Source organism: Petaurus breviceps, unplaced genomic scaffold (assembly GCF_028583685.1).
Source record: "Petaurus breviceps papuanus isolate PSGF00001 unplaced genomic scaffold, PetGlider_PUasm1.0 90897, whole genome shotgun sequence".
Taxonomy (NCBI): Eukaryota; Metazoa; Chordata; class Mammalia; order Diprotodontia; family Petauridae; genus Petaurus; species Petaurus breviceps.
In genome coordinates this window covers 3869743-3891188 of record NW_027187374.1, presented here as the reverse complement: position 1 = coordinate 3891188, position 21446 = coordinate 3869743, and the positions used below count along the sequence as shown (strand labels likewise).

Below are 21446 nucleotides of genomic sequence, written 5' to 3'. Positions count from 1 at the left end.
CATCCACCTCTAGAGAGAAAATTGATGAACTCTGAGTGCAAATCAAAGTATAATTTTCTCGCTTTATTTTCTTGCTTTTTTTGAAATATGGATAATATGTAAATAAGTTTTGCTTGATTTTACATGTATAATTGACATAATATTGCTTACTTTCTCAGTGGTTTGGACAGGTGGTCAGAGAGAACTAAGAACTTTAAATTTAAAACCAAAAGAACATAAAAAATTAATTTTTAAACTGCCTTTTTATATCCTTTGACACTTATCTCATGGGAAAACGGTTCTTCTTAGTCTAATAAGTTTGACCCAGTTCCTTTTATATCTTTGGTATGAGAACTTTATAGAAGAAATGCTATGAATTTTCTCAGTTAACTGTTTCCTTTCTAATTTTAGCTGAATTAGTTTTATTTGTGAAATTAAAAACAATGTAGTAAAATTGTTTATTTTATCTTGTGTGATTTTGTCTAACTCTTCTTTGGTTATTAATTCTTCACCTAGTCATAGATCAAAAAGTCATTTATCAAATCAATAGATTTTCCTCTAATCTGTTTAGGTTGTCACTCCTTATATCTAAGGTACACATATAGTTGTGCTTATGTGGTGTGAGATGTTCGTTTAAACCTAATTTCTGTCAATTGTCTTTATCCCAATAATGGAGGGGAGGGAGTTTGGATTTATTGTATACTAGGTTACCAATTTAATTTTCTTTTTATGTTGTATACCTAATCTAACCTGCTAATCACTATTCTATTTTATAACTACTACCAAGTCATTTTCATGATTATTGCTTTGTAGTATAGTTTCAGATTTTGTACTTCTAGGCCCTCTTCTTTGATATTTAAAAAAACACCATCCCTTAAGAATGTTGCTGTTTTTTTCCTCCAGATGAATTTTGTTGTTCTTTTTTTTCCAACTGTATAAAAAATTCTTTGATAGTTCAATTGGTGTGGTATTGAATAAGCAAAAAACAATTTAGGTAGCATTGTCAGTTTTATTATATTAGCATGGTCCAATCAAGAACAATCAATTTCTAGTTATAAGTCTATCTTTATAAAATCAAATGTATTAAAATTTATTTTACATATTTGCAACAGGTATTTTGGTAGAGAGATATATTTTATACAATCTGTAACTAGTCTGAATGGAATTTTTCTTTCTACCTTTTCCTGTTAAGGAAGGCTTATGTTTTTTTTTTTTTTTGTGGATTTATTTCATAAAAAGCAACTTTGATGAATTATTGTTTATCTAATTTCAACTGGACATTCACTTTACCAAGACAATTCTTTTACTCTTCTTTAATCGACTCTCTAACTTATCATACTTAGTATTTCAAATCTCTTTACTCTTCAAATCTTCCACACAACCTTGTCTTGACATCCTTTAGCTGAGGATACCACCTTACGTTTTGCCAAGAAAAGTGAGGCCATTCAGGATGTTCTTATGGAGCAAACTGTTGACATCCCCCTTACTCCCATACATGATTTCCTCTTTTACTTTAACCTCTGATCAAGAAGTAGAACTTCTCATTAAGGTCAACTCCTCTACATGAATCCTTGACACTACTGTCTTTCACCTTTCCAAAAAGATTTCTACCATTATCATCACTCATCTCTCTCTTTCTAATCTTTAATATCTTTATGTCTACAAATTACTTCATTATTGCTACCTATAAACAGGCTCAAGACTCCTCTATCTTTAAAAAGCACTCAGTAGGTCCTACCATCCCTGCTTTATATAAACCATATTTTACCTCCCCTTTCTAGTGGTTTCTTTCTAATTTTCATACATCTTGATTTCTCTGTAGCATTTCACACCAAGGATTTCACACCCTCTTTTCCTGGATATTTCTTCCTCTTTGGACTTTGGTGACATGACTCTTTTCTGGTTTTCCCTCCTACCTGTCTGGTCATTTCTAAGTCTCCTTTAATTAATAACTGTGAGTATACCAGCAAGACTCTTCTCTGAGCCCTCTTCTCTCTCTATACTAGCTCACCTGGTATTCTTAACTGTTCCCATGAGTTCATATATTATCTCTATGAAAATAACACCCAGATCTATTTATTTTGCCCTGTTGTCTCTTCTGTCCTCCAGTTCCATACTCCAAACTGCTTATTAGACATTTTGGAATGAAAGCCCTATAGAGACATGTGAAACTCAACATGCTGAAGTCAGAGTTCATTTTCTGTTCCTACAAACTCATTTCCTAATTATTGCTGAAGGCATTGCCTTGGTATCATCCTTGTCTCCTAACTGTTGTCTCACTGTCAAATTTTATTCCTATCTTGATAATATCATCCACATACATCTCTTTCATGTACATAAATAAGGCCCAACTCTGAATCATCCTCCACAAAGGTACCAAAAATTGACTTTCCTAAAGTGTAAGTCTGACCAAATCATGTTCCCCTCCCCCATTCATTAATTTCCATTTATTAATTTTATAAAAATGTATGAAATCACATGTTTAGATTTAAATCCCTTTTCAACCTGGTCCCTTAGTCCCTTTCAGGACTTCTCAAATCATTATTCCCCTACAAACATTCTATGGTTCAATCATACTGGCCTAACTTGCTGTTCCTCTTATACAATACTTAATTTGCAGTTCACATCCTTTAGTAGGGGCTTTGCCCCATCCCTAGAATGATTACCCCCAATTCAGAGAATCTCTTATTTCTTTTAACACCCAGATCAAACATCACCTTTGTCAAGAGGTCACTCATGGTCCCCTCATTGGCTAGTGTTTTTCTCTTGGATCCATTTTATAGCAGAAATACATATACACACAGAAACACACACATATGTATATGCTTCATTATCAAGTGGACATGCAAGCCTGTTCTCCCTTGTCTCAACAACTATTTTTCTTCTCTATATTCTCAGAAAATATAACTTTTGGAAGAATCAGGAACCAAAAAGATCTTGACATTCTAGAACTGGTTAAAATCAAATTTAAAAAGGTAAAATTTAAGAGAGAGGTATGAGAAGATCTATGGGTTGATAAAAAAAACAACTGCAAGTTGATCAAGATGAAGTTCAAGTTGCTAAACTATATTATAAAACAGCATCATCAAAATGTTTTGGTGTTAATTTGCCAAATTAGTAAATTTATAGAAAGTATTTTTAGTGAAGGCAAAACTATCTCAGACAATTGCATAATTCAAGAATTACTTACCTGCACAAGAACTCAATGCAAATCCTATCCTCTTCTGAGCTCTGTCAAACACAACATAGAAACCTTCCATAACTGTAGCACCAATTACGAGAGCATTAGTTGAAGATGAGATGCCAAATCGGTAACATTCATAATTTGAGTCAATTCCCAATATAGGAAGAATATAAAGCTGTAATTTGAAAGAAAGGAAAGAACAAGAAACCATATTAGTTCACCAGTAACAGAGAACTCACTATACATATAACACTGTATGAGTTACTGAGGAGAGTTTCTTTTTAAAATAAAAAAAAATATCATTTCACCATTTCCCCTGTTAATAAGCAATTATTTTCTCTCCCATTTCCCCTTCTCACTAATGAACAATGAACTAAAACAAGAGAAAAGTTAGCCTGCATAATAAATATATACATTTAAAGGAAAATACATTTTCACATTGGGCATATAAAAAAGTGATCACATCTCTGACCAGAGAGGTGCCTAGTGTGCTTCATCCTGTCTTCTGGAAATTATGCTTGCCATGTGAATTTTTCAGGTTTCTCTTCTTTCAAAGTTGTTTTTCTTTACAACATCATTTTATAAATTGCTCTGATAACTTTGCTGACTTTGTTCTGTATCAGTTTACAGAGGTCTTTTCAGTTGGCTCTTAAAGTGTCCATTTACTAATTTATTATGGCACAATTATATTCCATTTTATTTGTGTGCCATACTTAGCTTATCCATCCCCCAACTGGTTTACATCCTCCTAGTTTCCTTTTTTTTCCACTAGAAAAAGAGTGGATGTAAAAATTTTAGTTTACATGGTTCCTTTTCCTGTTTCTTTGATCTCTTTGGGGGGTATAAACATAACAGTAATATAGTTGGATCAATGGGTAGGTTCAGTTTGATAGCTTTGGGGGGCAGAGTTCCAAATTGTTTCTCAAATGACTGAACCAAGCCACAGCTACACCAACAGTACATTAGTATGCCTGTTTCCTCATAAGCTCTCCAAAATTTGTCATTTCCCTTTTTGTCATCTTTTAGCAATCAAATAGGAACCTGAGAGTTGCTTTAATTTGAATTTTCCTAATTATTAGTCATTTGGAGTATTTTTTTCACATGGCTATCAGTAGCTCAGACTTTCCACCCCCCCCCTCCTGCTTTGAAACCTGACCATTATAATCTTTTGACTATTTATAATTTGGGAATGGCTTATAAATTTGAATCAGTTCTTTATATATTTTTTCTCAGTTACCTTTTCCTTATAATTTTAACAGCATTGGACTCATTTGTACAGAACTTCTAAATTACATGTAATCAAAATTAGTAATTTTCTCTCCAGTGATCCTATCTATTCTTTGTCTAGGGTACATGAAATATCTGCTCACTGATCTTACTGAGGGCCTTTACTTTTTAGGGGGAGCATATGTGTATGAATATGCACTCCTTACAACCTAAGAAGACAGCTTGGATTCTGGCTGTTTTTCTGGCTCTGCCTTACCCTAAGGTAATCCCAAGTAATCTTCAAGATAGACTAACTTATTGATCTTCTTAGAAGACAACAATTGTATAATTAGGGATCAGGTATGGGGCAATGTATTTCCTTTATCCACTACAGAAACTGTTTGAGAGCCATTTCCAGTTGTCTTGATCTGTAAGAGAAAGTGATGCTGATGATTTTGCACAGCCCTCCCTCACTTAAATCCAATTAGCTTGTATGGCATCACCTTCCTGATGTCATGGTCTTCTTCGAGAATGAAGGACAAACAACAACAGAAACTGCTTAAGAAACAAAAGTACTTTAAAGTGCCCATGGATAGCAGGGAGACTGTTGCAAGAGCTCACACAATCAAAATATTTGTGTTTGTGTTATGTGAAAATTCCTGTGCAGAATATGTCAATGGAAAACTGGAACTCTTTTTTTTTTTTTATCACATTTTATTCATGTTTAAATGCCACTGAAATATATTTATCCAGCATTCCAAAAGTATATTCTAGGCCTATTCTATTTAAAAACAAGCAAATTAGTTATTTACAAATGAATTATTTTAACAAGTTGTATAACTTATCCCCATAGCAATTTGGTTGGTCTAACATTAAAAGTATGAATTAATTTTGGTAGTATTGTCATTTTTGTTATATTGGCCTAGACATGACCTCTAAATATCCTCTATTTAATGTATTCTTTAATTCTTTATGGAATATTTTATAATTGAATCTTTCATGTGCTCTGATAGTTGATACCCAAATATTTTATGCATTCTATAGTTAGATGGAATGGAATTTCCCTTTTTGATTTTGCTTCTTAGGTTTTGTTACTATTTTACAGAAATACAGTTAATATTGAGTATTTATTTTGTAGCCTGCAACTTTACTTATATTAATTTTCTCAATTCATATCTTTGGTGATATTATTGTTGGTACTATATGTTGATACAGATTCATGAATAACATTAAGCTATGGTTTTCTTTATATGTTTTTTATTTTTTTCCTTGGTTTAGGATTTGAATTACTTTTGTCTCATAAAAGGATCCTGCAAGGTGCTTTCTTTCTCAATTTTAGAAAGTAATCAGTTAAGTATGAGCATTAACTGTTCTTGAAAACTTTGATAGAATTTGTCTATTAATCCCTCAGAACCAGGAGAATTTTCATTTGGTCGTTCCTTTATAGTTAGCATTATTTACTTTTTTGAAACTGGATTATTTAAGATCACTATCTGGTTATCTGATAATCTGTGCATTTTATGTTATTGAAGCTTTTCTTTTTTTCTTTTGAACTCCCAGTTTTGTTAGACTATAACTATGCATAATATGTTCTGATTATTCTTTAACTCTTGTGATTTCACATCATTCATTTGCTATCTTATTGATTTGATTTTTTGCTCTCATTTCAATCAAACTAAGAGTTTATCAACTTTATTAGTCTTTTCAAAGAATCAAATTTTAGTTTTATCACTTCTTTTTATTTTTTGTTTCTCATTTATCTATTTCCCCTCTAATTTTAAATATCTTTTCTCTTGCATTTGTTTTAGATGTGTTTATTTGTTGGCTTTCTAATTTTTAAAAATGCATATGCATTTCATTAATCCTCTTTTTCTTTTTGTTAGCATATGTTTGTAAAGATATGCTTTTTCTCTTCAAGACTATTTCAGCTACACCCCAGAAATTTTGGAATATTATTTTATTTTTTATAATTTTCTTTTACTTGGTTATTGTTTTTATGATTATTTTAGTAATCAGAATTTAGGATTCAATTATTTTTAAAAATTTTTTTATTTTTATTTGTTGCCTTTTGAAGGGCAATTGGGGTTAAGTAACTTGCCCAAGGTTACACGGCTAGTTTTTTGTGTGTGTGCGTGTTAAGTCTGGAATCGAACTCGGGGCCTCCTGACTCCGGGGCCGGCGCTTTACTCACTGCGCCACCTAGCCACCCCAGGATTCAATTATTAAATACAGTATCAATTTGGATCTATATCTTCTGTTTATGGTCCCTGAACCAATTACTATTTTCTTGCATTATGGCCTATAAAGGATATACTAACTATTTCTGCCTTTTAACATTTGCTTCCTATATCTCTATGCCATAGAGATTCTCAATTTTTATAAAAGTTTCATGGGGTCTGAGAAATAGGAATTTTTTTGTAGTTTCATTTTGAAGATATCATAATAGCACTTTTTCATATCAGTTTTATTGTGTGAATGTCTTTGCTTCTTAAAAATATATTTCTTGCAAGGAACAGGCTGTAAATTTTTTTAAATTGTCATTATTTTTCATTTACTTGGATTAATTCATTCACATTTATTGTTATGAGCCTTATAGTTCCCTCTATCTCTAGTATTTTTTTCTTTTTTTAATTTAAATTTTATGTTTTGAACTAAATTTTATGTGTATTTTTTCAACTAACAACATTTTCTCCTCCTTTTTGGTGAACACAATACTATGGTCCTTCAGTTATTTTACCTTACTCTTTTTTAAGGTGGTTCTGTTCCCATTGGCTCTTTTCTCCTTACCCCTGATCCACTCTTCTTATTTGTTACCTCTCTCCCTTTGGAGTTTGCTTATTAGTTACTTTATCTCTCTTGCTTTTGTTTATAATAATTCTTTCCCTACTTTATTTAGTCAAGTAGGTTCCCGCTTTCCCTTCAATTAGTCTTCTTTATTAGTATTTTTTAAATTTCATTTTTTTTGGGTCTTTTGCAATAGATTTCCCTCACTCTCTTCATTATTTATCCTCTTTTTCTTTCTATTCTAGACCCTCATTCTCTGATACATGACCCCCATAATTATTTAGTATATCTCTTTTCTCTGTATTCCTCATGATATCAAAGCTTCCAAGATATATAGTCTAGGCTATCCCCTCCAGGCAGTTCCTAAAACTATCTTGTAGAGCTTGTCCTGTGGATTTCCTTTTTCCATTGTACCCCATCCCCAGAACCATGCCAATTATTAAAGGTATCAGAGAGGGCACTGCCCCAAGGTAGGACCCTTACCCCAACACACTTTTCATAATATAGTCCACCACTGATAGTGCCTTCCTCTGGTTAACTTTTCTCTCCATTTGCCTCAAAACATCCTCTCTAAGTTAAATGTTTTCTCACTTTTCCAGGTTCCAGTTACCCCAAGCAGCTCCAATTCTCTCCCCCACCCCCAGGCCTGAGGTGGGATATGTAGACTTTTCAAGTACCAAATCACCCAGATCTTACCTAGCATGGTGCCCATTGTGTAGCACAGTGCCTGGCACATAGTAGGTACTTAATAAATGTTTATTGATTAACTGATCTCCCTGCATAGACCATCACTTTTTTTTTTTTTTGCTTTTTGGAGGGCAATTGGGGTTGACTTGCCCAAAGTCATATGGCTAGTAAGTGTGTCAAGTGTCTAAGGCTGGATTTGAACTCAGGTCCTCCTGACTCCAGGTCTGGTGCTCTATTCACTGCGCCACCTAGTCACCCCACTCACTGTGCCACCTAGCCACTCCTCAGACCATCACTTTTCACCCATAAGAACATTCATCAATGGTACCTCTTCCTACCATCAAAGCCAGGCCTCCTTCCTTTCTCCCCTTTTCATTCTTTCCTCCCTCCCTCTTTCTCACCCACTCCCCAGCAGGTTCTTTTTTCTGTTTGAATTTATTTTTTCATATACATACATACATACACACATGTAATTTTCCCCTAACTGCATGTTAAAACAATTTTTAAATGTGTTTTTCTTTAAAAGTTTTGAGCTCCAAATTCCAATTCTTCATCTCTCCCCTCCTGCCTCTCTGAGAGTAAGCAATCAGATATAGGTTATACATGTCCAATTATGTAAAACATTCCCATATTAATAATTTTGTACATGAAGTATCAAATAAAAGAAAAATAACTAAAGAAAGAAAGTGAAAAAAGCATGCTTCAGTTATATTAAAAGAATAGCAGTTCTTTCTCTGGAGGCAGATAATATGTTTCATGATTAGTCCTTTGGGATTGTCTTGGATCATTATAGTCACCTTCCACTCATTGTGAGCCCTCAATTTGACTCTGGCACATTATACATTCTTCTTTCTTCCTATCCTTACTTCTCCCCCTTTCACGTACCCTCTCAAGTTATAACATAGTCTTATAAAACAAAACAAGACAAAACAAAACAAACCAGAAAACCCCATAACATTGATTTGCTTGTAGGCAAAGTGTTGCCAAGTTCTGACCATAATGTCCCATACCGTCTTCTTCACTGCCACCTTCCGACTTCACCCTTGTCTCCTTGTGTATATAGAAAGAAATCGGTTACTTATCTCTGCTGTCACTCTGCTGCTGCTGCCCTTGGTTGTTGTATTTATCCATTCCTTCTGAATTTCTACTTTTTTCTCTCTAAAAATGCTTTAAATATCTCTTATTGAGTGTCTATATTTTTTTTTTTCATGGATAGTTAAGCTCAGATTTGCAGGTTAGGTCACTCTGCTTCATTGACCTTCAGAGCAATGAATTCCAATCCCTTCTATGTTTTCTGTTGGTTAAAGATTAGTCTCTCATTATTTGAATTTCATTTTCCTTGTATTTGAAGATCTTTCTCCTGATCACCTTCAGAATTTGTTTCTGAATTGAATTATTAAATTTAGCCACTATAAGTTTGGGATTTTACAGCCTTGGTTTTTTTCTTTTTTTTTCTGGAGGTGATATATGAATGCACTTAATTGGTACTTCATTTTCTATGTTCAGAAATTCTGAGCAGTCCTTTTCTATTATTTTCTCTGTTATGGTGTTAAGGTATTTTTGTTCTGTCATATTCTTCTAGGAAACCTATGTTCCTTAGGCTGTCTCTTCACACCCTGTCTTCATGATCTTCTGCTAGCATAGAACATGTTTTCTTTTAATGTTATTGCTTTTTGATTCTTTTCTGGATTATCCTTCATTTTTATGTATTTGCATTCTCAATCTGTTATTTTCTCTTCTGTTTCTTTGGTAAGACTTGCCATCACAAATTCCAGTTTTTCTCCTTTGCCCATTATTTATGTTGTACAGTCCATAAATTCTGCTCTCAAAATTCTAATTTGTCTTTTGAGCCACCCAGGAATAGTATAGTGCATTTTCACACTCTCCTCACATTTCACAGGGTCTTCCGTCATCAAGTACTAGATCATTTTCTTTTGCTTTGCTTATTCATAGATAGTAGAAGTTGCTTTCTAGATCTGGAGGCCATATTTCCTTTCTTTATTCATGTTTTCCCTGTTGATTTATCTGCTTACATTCAAGACTTTTGAGTTTTCTTCTTCCTGAGATCTTTGGCGATTTCAGTATCCCTCTACCACCCTTAATTTTTCCCCATTCATTTTTTTTTAGAGGGGGGAGGGCAAAGCAATTGGGATTAAGTGACTTGCCCAAGGTCACATGGTTAGTAAGTGTTAAGTGTCTGAGGCCAGATTTGAACTCAGGTCTTCCTGACTCCAGGGCCAGTGCTCTACTCACTGTGCCACCTATCTGCCCTTCCATTCACTTTCTGACACTGTACCCTCTGATGGTGGTTTCCTTGGGGGTTAAATCTTAAATTCTGGGCAATTCGTGTTCACCAGCCAATGTCTCTGCCCCAAGTGACTTTTGGAAGGTCAGAACTGGCCCCACCTGGATGGTGGGTTCTTTTCCCCGATTTAATAGAGTACTGCATAGCCCTCCAACACACACACACACACACACACACACACCACACACACACACAGAGGTGTCCTGTCCTGGTGTCCTGTTCTTCTGTTTCTTGGTTCTCTGGGCTAGCACCAATGAGAGATTCAGAGAGCAGCCACAATGGTACAATATTGTTATCTGGCCTGGCTCTTGCAATTCTGAGCTTTGTAGCACTGGTACTATGGTGATGTGGTTCCTAAAGGATTGCAGTCACATTGGCTGTCTATTGCAGCCCAAACAAAATTCTACAGCCTGAAGCTGGAGTCACCTTGGCACTGCAAAAAAGGGAGGAGAAACTAGCCACAGCACAGATGGGTTTTGTGGTAAGCCTGTGTGTCTGGTCCTTGTGTGTGTTAGTACATCCTTGTTATTGGTAGCAGCAAGGAAGCTGAGGGAGGGATGCTGAGTGAGCTTAAGGTCAGTAAGCATCAATTAATTTTTTAAACCTTTCTTATTGTGGGTATACTAGACCATGAAGACATCTAAATTTTTTTTCTTTGGCACATAATTTCTGTTTTGGAAAGGCTGGAGAGGTTATAGGAATCAGAAAAATTATCTAGCCCTCCATCTTGTTGCTCATGTGACCAGAAGTCTGCAAACTAATTATTAACAACCATCATAACAAAGTACCAGTTTGAATAATTTGCTCTTAGATCTGTACAGACTGTGCAAATTAACTGAGATACAGCAATTACATTTATTTTCATAATAAATCTTATACATTTTATCTTATTTATTTTTGGATGAGAAAGTAAGGCAGTTGGGGTTAACTGATTTGCCCAAGGTCACACAGCGAGTGTCAAGTTCTGAGGCTGGATTTGAACTCAGGTCCTACTGACTCTAGGGTGGGTGCTCTATTCACTGTGTTGCCTAGCTGTCCCTATTTTATCTTATTTTAAAGATACCTTTTAATAAGCAAGGCTTCTATTTGCCATAATGAGGATTTTTTTTTTTTTGTAGAACCTATATCAGATTACGTGCTGTCATAGGTGGGGGAGGAGGGAGGAAAGGAAGGTGGAGAAAATTTGGAACTCAAGGGATTGTGGAACTGAATGTTGTAAACTAAAAGTAAATAAATTTTTTTTTTAAAAAGTTCAAGAGAAAAACATAATCTTGCTTCATTTATTAGAAGCAGCCATCTTAGGAGTTAATGTAGTGAGAAACCAATTTGCTCCATAATTTACCATTATTTGGATGAATTTATATAAGCTTCCTTAGTCTCGAGGACCACTGAAGACTTACTAATGGTTTCTTCATCTCCTATTTTAACATTAACATTAAGCAATATGAAGTTAAGATGACCTGTCATAGAATGTCTGGGAGTGGGGAAGAGTGCCTGCTGGAAAAATTCCAAGGAAGATTTTTAGGCCACAGACCCAAATAGTAATGGAGTTCTTGACTGTTGTTTCAGAATACTGAATTTTCACATCAAATTTCATATCAAAGAACTCCCTCTGTGATGTAGGAACGGGCAATGGAAAGGGATGCTAGAAATACTGATGCTGGGAAAAGACCTAGATGAATTGAAGAAGGGAAAAAAAATAAAAAAATCAGAATGTGGCAACTTGAAAATCAGCTTAAAAATTTTATGCAAATGTATGAGAATAGTACGGAATTATGCACTTACATAGTTATATTATTAGGATTCCTACTTCTTTCTTAATTTCTCAGGTTTGTGGAATGTGTGTATTTTTCAAAAGTCTCTGATCTTATCAATGTACCAATACCGACTGACAAGTATTCATGATAATAATGATAACTCACATAAATGTAGTTCTTTCATATTTACAAAATATATTCTTTACCCTGGTAAAACAGGTAGTACAAAATTTTTTCTGGCTTTTTTTGGAGGGGGAAGGTACGGAAATTGGGGTTAAGTGACTTGTTCAAGGGCACTCAGCTAGTTTTTTGTGTTATGTGTCTGAGTCCAGATTTGAACTCAGGTCGTCCTGACTCCAGGGCCGGTGCTCTATTCACTGAGCCATATAGCCACCCTGATAGCACAAATATTATTTCCTCTATTTTAAAGTTGAAGAAATTGAGATTGAGAGAATTTAAATGACTCAAATCATAACCCAATGAGTAAATATTGGAGCAGATACTCAAATGCTGGTCTCTTGGCTCTATAAACAGTGATTTTTTTTTTACTATACTTCTGTATTTCTACAGCTAAAAGCACATTTTTAATATGTTTCTACAAACCACACTGAATTAATAACTTCCAGAGTATTTCTTATACTGCCTACAATTAATCAGAAATAGCAAACTATTTTGAAGACCCTGAAAGTACATTATTCTAACATTACTCTATGTACTGCTGTCCACCCAAGGATATAACAGTATCATACAAACACTACTACTTCTGCATTATAGTAAGAAACATAGACTCTAACAGGCTAAGTGATTTGCTTCAAACTATACAGTGAATCAAGGGCATTGTAGAGAACAGAACTCAAATACATTACTTCTAGTTTCATGTTTTTTGTTGGATCTTGCTATATAAAAATTACTGGCTTTGGAGTCAGAAGACTTGGGTTCAAGTCCTTCTTCTATCACTTACTTCCTCTGTGGGCTGTGATTAAATTGTTTACTATCTTGAGACTTAGTTTTTACATCTGTAAAATGAGGGGGTTGGACTAGATACCCTATAATGTATCTTTTAGGTTTGGATGCTTCCTTTTATTTTTGTGGTTTGATTATGCTTTAAAAATAGTGCCACATGGCAGACACTTAATAAATATTTATTTAATTGAAAGCATTTATTGAGTTGAATTACATTAGTTCTGAAGGCTCACATGTAGTGAGGAAGTTTCTTTATGTGGCACCTCACACATAGCATGGAAGTTTCTTTATGTGACACCAAGGGAGGCAGAAGACATTTCTGTTCTCTTCTTTCTACCTTGCCCTCCCTCTCCAAGTGAGACTTTAATTCTTGCCAGGAGAGAAAGCAAGAAGTTGGGCTAGAGGCTACTGTGCTCTCCTGAGAGAGAGGGGTACTAGGCTAGAATTCTATCTATCTTCTCCTTTAAATATATTTTTTTGCTTTTTTTTTTGGAGGGAGGGAAGGTGAGGCAATTGGGGTTAAGTGACTTGCCCAAGGTCACACGGCTAGTAAATGTTAAGTGTCTGAGGCCAAATTTGAACTCAGGTCCTCCTGATTCCAGAGCTGGTGCTCTATTAAGTGTGTCACCTAGCCATCTCCTTCTCCTTTAAATGTTATTAGGCTAGGAGATGTTATTTTAAGGTTAATATAACTTCTAATTGCTGTTTTATATTGGAGAAGAGGACCCCAAGCTTTCTATGCAGGACTTGACAACTCTCCCTCTAAATAACAGTTTTTCAATGAACACACATGGTGAAATAGTAAAGGAACCTATTTAACTAAATTACAGCAAAATAGAAATCAGAGAAGGCAAACATAGGAGAATATATACTAGACAATACAGAGTGAAGAAGCTCTCCTATTGGGAGTGAGACAACTCAGTTCAACGGAGAGAGAGAGGGTCCTAGGTCTCACCCAAGGAGACTTAACATAGAGACCTTAACATCTCTTCTGTAACTAGCTGGGGATAGAGATATAATGGAGACTGAATGCTTCTCATGTCTTTCTAGAATCTTTTCCTTCATCAAGTTGAAGTGGGGTTGTTTTCTTCCTTCTTCCCTCTTGAAGGTGGAAGCCAGAAATATCCTAAGCAATTGTAGGTCCTGAAGTGACTTAAAATTTGAAAGTCTGCAGAAGACTGAAGAAGGCTAGAACTTTCTTGCTCTTTCCAACTCCTCCCTGTTCCTCATTCAGGGCAGGGTCATCAGTTCCACTAATAAAGAAAAAGTTTCATACCAATGGGCTTTGGAACTGGAGTTACACGTTAAAAATGGAAAAATAAGAATTCAAGTTCATACCTGAGGCAGGATAGTGATACAGAATGATTTGCTGGAGTTCTCATCTCTCAGGTATATGGAAATATTGGGAAAATATGACCATGGTGTTTCATAGTTCCAGCATGCAAGCTGAGAACCAGTCCAAAATCCTTCAGAAAATTCTGAAATCTAAAGGGAAAAAAGGGGAAATGTGAAAACAAATGTTACAACTGAGTATTTATTAACTGATTAAATCTATTGTCTTTCAAGCTTATGTAGAAAATAGGATCACTAATCGAAACATAAGTTTCCTGCAGGTCATAAAATGACTTAGTTTAAAAATCTAATGTTATCTATTTTTTATTGTATTTTTACGTATTTTGTTATATATTTTCCAATTATATTTTAATCTGGATCAGGCAACACACTCCTGCCCTGTGTTTGACAGGTCTGCTCTGTAGAATATTAAACTAATTATTACTGAGGCAGAATATCTCCTCCAAAAGTCTTATAGCTGGTTAAATTGATAAAACTTCTAATTGAATTGTAAGGCACTGAACTATAGGGTCAGCATGTTGCTCTATCAGTTGTTCGATCTTTAAACTAATTTTAGCAGGCAACAGGTAAAGAACAAGTGAAAACAATGCAACCATTTCCAAAGAAGGAATAGTCATACAAGACAAATTCATAAATTTTCCAGAGTAAATTATTTAACTTCATCCCCTAGAGAGTGGAGATACATGAGTGTTGCTTCTTGCTGTCATGAAGGTTTATGACATATGGTTGATGTCCTAGAAGCCAGTTCTGAAGGAGTTCAGAACTTCTGTGGATTAGTAGGTCTCAATCATTCCAAAATAAATTTCAGCATGCTCTCCAAAGGAGGCTAAATGGTTTTGGTAGAAATAGCATTGTACTTGAAGTCAGAGGGCCTTGGCAATTCACACCATATGTCTAGACTTAGCTTCTCCATGTCTAAAATGAGAAGGTTATACTAGATACCCTTGTAGATCCTTCCAGTTTTGAACTTATGATCCTTTGCTCATTTAAATAAGTATAGGAAGCATAAGAAAACAAGAGACAGCTTGTGAAAATATCTGGTGGTCTTGGCCGACCTTGACCATAGGAGGGTAACGTAGATAGTTGAGGGTGCATCATGTCACGTGAGGATAAGTTGAAAGAACTAGGTTAGGAAGTTCAGGTGGGGAAAGACTTGGGGGAAACATAATAGCTGTTTTGAAGAAACTGAAGGATTCATTCTGAGGAAAATCTAATGCTCTTCAAGAAAATGGAATATTAAATCATGCTACAAAGCAGTCACCATAAAGCGATAATAACTTTTATTATAACTAATTATATAACAATATGTTATAATTATTAAATATTAGCATTATAATTAATAATTAATTATAATAACTAGCCACCTTGAAGTGTAGACTGCACTATGTTTTCAAATTTTAATATCATGCACTCAGGAGAATGTAGGAAAGATTTCCTTTGATACAATTTTGTTCATAGTCTGTATAATAGATGTATTGGATAAAGTACTGGTTTACAAATGTTTTTACATGTACCCAAGTATTTTGCAGAAGAAAATTTTCTACACTTTTGACTTGTTTTTCATCTTTTACTAGTATTTTGTATGTTTCATTAATATAAATGAAAACTTCTACTGTGGCACAGTTTAGAAACTGTAAATGACTAAGAACTGTTTTATGAGCACATCTTTTCAACACTACACATGAATGAGTATTTTTTTTGGGCATATCATTAAAGTGCTATAGGAGTGGTAATCTGGAGGTACTCAGTTGGAATTTATCAAGTAGATATTTCTTTAGTAATAAAAGAAAATTTTAATTTATTTTCATATTTATAAAATTTGTACCTGGAAAAAGTTCCTTAAATAGAAAAAAATTTACTGTGTTTTTAATTGCTCTAACTTCTCCTAATGATCAATCAAAAAAGGTAAAGTCCTCCCTTTTCCCTGGCAATTCTTCCAGCAATAAGCAGCTTTTATAGAATTTAAATATAAATAAATAAAATATAAATGTATTATAAGTTTTAATGCATAATTCCTTAAGTATATGAATAGAATGATACATTTTTCAAAGTTAAAGAAAAAGAAGCTGAAGGAATATTATATGGAAATGGGATTATACTTATTCTTTGGGTCTAAGAAGTATGATTAGGAACAAAGGGTAGAAGAGGCAGAAAGGTAAATTTAGGTGTGATGTAAGGAAAAGATGATGTTGAAAAAGTTGCTTAAGAAGCTGTATATATCAAATTGCCCCTTGTCCTTTTCCTCCTCTTCCTCCTCCAATTACAACAGCATTTGTATAAGACTTCAAAATTTACAAAGATTCGTAAAATCATTTGTTCCTCACCAAAAGCCAAGTGCTATCATTATCATCCCCATTTTTATAGATAAGGAAAAGGAAGCAAATAGAAACTGAAGCCACCAGGAATTAAATGATTTACTCAGGCACAAAGCTAGTCAACATACAAGGTAGAATTTGAATTCATATCTCCTTGACTCCAACTCTAGAGAGTTCTTTCTACTATACCACTCATCTCCTTTGACCAAGAGACTTTACGGCTATGTATGCCCCAAGGAGGTCAATGACAAAATGAAGCACTACTTTTGGTGGTATCATAGAACTTGAGTCAAAGTAGATGGTCATCACCTATGGGCTAAACAAAATGTGGTAACTGAGTGGAATATAATATTATTATGCTATATGAGTCAGTGAATGTGATGATTATAGAGAAATATGGCAAGGTCTGTGATCTGATTCACAATGAAATAGTAAGAACCAGGAAAACAATATACACAACAACTGCAACAATATAAATGGAAAGAGCAAAAATAAAATAATTAAAATAGAATTTATAAATTATAGCATTGAATTATAAAAATTATAAAATCAACAAGCTTGGTCCCATCCCTTCCCTCCTCATTTGTTCGATCTTTATAACAACCCTGTGAGGTAGGTGCTATTATAATTTAACCAATTTCCACATCTCCTTGCTACAATGGATTGGACTTAATGATAGACTTTTGAATTGGAAACGTGTTCCTATAGTGACATATTCAGTTTCCCAAAAGGCATATTGACCTTGTCTCTGATTTTCTAAATTATTTGAAGGTATCTACAATTTGTACATAATTGTGTAAAAAAATGTTAACAGTTACTGAATTCAGTGAAAATTTGCCAGTCTTTTACAGTGTTTTTGTACACAAGACAGAAAACTATTCTTGATTGAATTGCAAAGTAAGTGCTTACACTCCATAAATTTTGAGCTATCAGCACTGGAGTAGGAGAATTGTAAAACTATAGTTGGAAGGGAGCTTAGCCCTCATCTAGTCTAACTTATTCATAGAAATAATTACCACAATACTAAACCCAAGAAGTGGTCATTCAGTCTCTGTTTGCATATGTCTAAATAGAAGGAAGGCCACCACGTTGGGAGCCAGTATATTATACTTTTGGACTGCTACAATTTCTAGGAAGTTTACCCTGATATCAAGCCTAAATATGCCCCATTTCAATATTTTTCTATTGCTATTGGTTTTATTCTCTGGGGTAAAAGAAAACAAATCTAATCGTTCACATAACAGCCCTTTAGATACTAAAAGAAAGCTATCATGTCTGCTCTGTGTATTTTTTCCTCCAGGCTAGTTCCTTCAACTGATCCTTATATTACATAGACTCAAAGACTTTCATTATTCTGATTACTTCTTTAGACCCTCTCCAGTTTAAGAGTTACTGAACAAAATAGCTAGATAAAAGCAGAGTACAGTGGGACTACCTCTTCCTTGTTCCTGGAAAATATGACTTTTAATATCGTTTAAAATAATAGTAACTTCTTTGGCTTTCTCATCACATTTCTGACTCATACTGCATTTCCATTAGAATCCCTAGATCATTGTTAGACAAACTGCTATGTTACCATGACTTTCCTATCTGGTACTTGTAAAGTTAATTTTTTTTGGTACCCAAGTATAAGACTTCACATTTATCCCCCCTGGATTTCATCTTATTGGATTCTGTTTAATCCTTTGCAAATTTGATGAGCATGAGCCTTTATCCAAGTGACTGATAAAAATGTTAAACTGTATGTGATTTTACCTTCTTAATATTCAACTCATTATCATTTCCCCCTTTTATCTAACCTGCTTCAAGATGAAGTATATCCATCTAGAGCTATAGTCCAGTAATGGGTTTCTTCTCTGAAACAACTCTCTTTGTATTTTCCCTAATCTCTGTGATTCAGAGTTAATGTTTGCCAAGGCAAAAATTCCTTGCCTTGGATATTCCTTATATTTTCATCCCATTTCAGCTCAGCTATACTTCTAATAAGGCCTTCTCTTTTAACTCTCTTCTGACCTTCTCTAGTACATCTTTTTCTGGCACTCAAATAAACCTGGACAATCATAGGTGCTAGAAAGTTTTCCCTAATATCAAGTCCAAATTTGTCTCTGCAACTTCTGAGCATTGCTTCTGGTTGGTCTCTTTAGAGCCAAACAGAACAAAAGGAATATCTCTTCCATATAATAGCTTTCAAATACTTGGAAAAAAATTATTTGTGTCTTCCACCCCTAAGTCTTTTCTTCTTCAGTGATATGTAGCCAATGACAATGATAATATAAATGGAAATGATCAAAGATATGCTTATTCATATTACATGCAATAAGAAATCTTGGTTATATTGGACTAATGGTAAAAGCTTCTTTCTTCTCACTAGAGAGACAATTGATTACAGATGTAAAACACTGCCTAAGTTGTGATATGTAATCATTGTGTCTGTTTTTAATAGTTTTGCTTTGCAATAAAAGAAAGTTTTTAGGTCTAGGAAATAAGCTCGTTATTGGGAAAGAACACTAAGGTAAAAAAGAATCTAAAAGAATATAAAAGGAACACCTAGGTGGCACAGTGCGCTGTAGTACAGCCCCGGCCCTGGAGTCAGGAGGACCTGAGTTCAAATCTGGCCTCAGACACTTGACACAATTACTAACCGTGTGACTTTGGGCAAGTCACTTAACCCCAATTGCCCTCCAAAAAGCAAAAAAAAAAAAAAAAATATAAGAGAGAAACTCCAACACACATGGTTTCCAATTTCTACATGATCAGTTACAAAATTAATTCCTGTTTTCCCTGAGAAGACAATGGTAATCATTTATGGTCACACTTACCAAAGATGTGTGGGAAACTGCTTCAATCACAGCATTAAAAACTTTTGGAGGCAGATGCAACAGAGTGGTGCCACTATCCACTATGGCTTTCTCTATATTGTACTACAGAAAAGAGAAAGGAAATAATATAAGGAACATATGGCATTATAGGTACATAAAACGACGAAGGCCCTTGCTTTCAAAGGGATTATCCAACTGAATTCCTCTAAAAAACACACATCTTACTTAGCACCACACCCAGAAATAACTGGCCGTGTAACCTTGAGCAAGTTACTTAACCCCAATTGCTAAAACAAAACAAAACAAAACACATCTTGCCTCTTTAGATTTGACAATATGCTCAGGTTTAGAGGTTTCTTATGCTATTCAGAAGTCAGTGAAGAACCATGGAAGATTTTTGAGTAATGGTGCTGTATAATAACAGAAATACATTAGTTGTATCAGTTAGTTGTATGTAAGGTAGATAAATAATAGATATTTATTAATATTCATTAAATATTTATTAAATTATAATATATCACATAATATATAATATAATCATTATTATAAGAATAAAGTATTTAATAAAATAGATAAATATAGATAGAACAAGAAATTCTCTAGAGGAAGAAAAGTCAATTATAGGCTGCTACAATGGTCTAGGAAAGAAATATTTAGGATGGAATGGATTCAGAAGATATTATGAAGGACTTATCTGGAAAATATAGGTGAAGTTAGATAGAAGAGTCAAAAATGACTAATAGCTTTCAAGTCTAGAAGACTGAAAGGAGAGTGTTACCACCAACAAAAATGAAGAAGAAACTTCTGTGTGGTAATTGCTTAATGAATATTGATCATTGTAAATTTGTTGAAGTTAGAAGAGCAGTAGAGGATTAGGGGAGTGGGAAGATGATAAATTCATATTTGGATAAATTCAGTCTGATGTTCAATCTCCAGCTGACTGAAGGAAATGGGACCTTATGGGATAAAAGAAATAAGAATGGAACCATAAGTGTCATAAAGCAAAGGTTAAGATATTATAATGCCAATGTGATATTCATAGTAGATATGATTCATGGTAGATATGAATATGCTGGTGTAATTGTGAATCACAAAATATAATAGACTCTTCACATAGAAGAAGGAACCAAAACATTTATTCAAACACCAGAAAGTTGAACACATAACCAATGCAATGAGTACTGACATTCCCAAACCTTTCTTCTGTCAGGCCTTCAAAACAAACAGGCCCCCTCAAGTAAAAATGCCCCTCTCTCACTCATGCTATGTATAATCACAGAAATGTATTAGTTTGGCCTATTAAGGGGCAGGGAAGATCTTCAAATTCCCATTACCATTAGAGATATCAAAGAAGGAACAATCAAAACCACATAATTTTAGAGTTGGAAGAAATTGTAAAGGCTATTTAATCTGAATGATACCTTACCTAAACAAGAATTCTTGCTGTAACATACCTGTCAAGTGTTCATCTAGTTTCTCCTTGAAGATTTCCAAGGAGAAGGAATCTATGACCTCCTGAGGCAGCCCATTTTGCATTTAGATAATAGCTCTAGTTTTTTTTTTTTTGTCATTTTGTAGGGGGGAAGGAACGGCAATTGGGGTTAAGTGACTTGCCCAAGGTTGCACAGCTAGTAAGTGTTAAGTGTCTGAGGTCAGATTTAAACTCAGGTCCTCCTGACTCTAGCGCCAGTATTCTATTCACTGTGCCACCTACCTGCTCCAATAACTATAGCTTTTTAATGGATAAGAAATTTTAACTTAATTAATTAAATAAATTTGTATTTCTGTGTTTTGTTTCTACCATTGCTCGTGAGGGATATCTGTCCTTCAGGGCCAGTCAGAAAAACTCTGAATCCTCTTGAATGTGATAGCCTTTCAAATATTGGAAGATAGCTACCACATCTTTCCTAACCTCTTCTTTTCTTGCTTAATCATTCTGAATACTTCAACAAATCTTCACACAATATGTAAGGTCCATTTGCTATCTTGGTCAACTTGTTTTGGACACTTTCCAATTTATTGATGTCCTTTCTAAAATGAACTAGAACTGAATGTCATACTACAGATGTAGTCTGTTTGGTACAAAGTACAGTG

At 34.5% G+C, this 21446-nt stretch overlaps 1 protein-coding gene across 2 annotated transcripts in view; it reads right to left on the bottom strand.

The window, feature by feature from the left end:
* BACE2 (beta-secretase 2) overlaps nucleotides 1–21446 on the bottom strand; it is a 122061-nt gene that overhangs the window by 20938 nt on the left and 79677 nt on the right. For both annotated transcript variants that reach the window (XM_069074856.1, XM_069074857.1), the window contains 3 exons: nucleotides 19353–19454; nucleotides 14204–14350; nucleotides 3170–3338 (listed from right to left, as the gene is read on the bottom strand). In XM_069074856.1, coding sequence (XP_068930957.1) covers nucleotides 3170–3338; nucleotides 14204–14350; nucleotides 19353–19454 — 418 coding nt within the window. The remainder of the gene's footprint in view (nucleotides 1–3169; nucleotides 3339–14203; nucleotides 14351–19352; nucleotides 19455–21446) is intronic.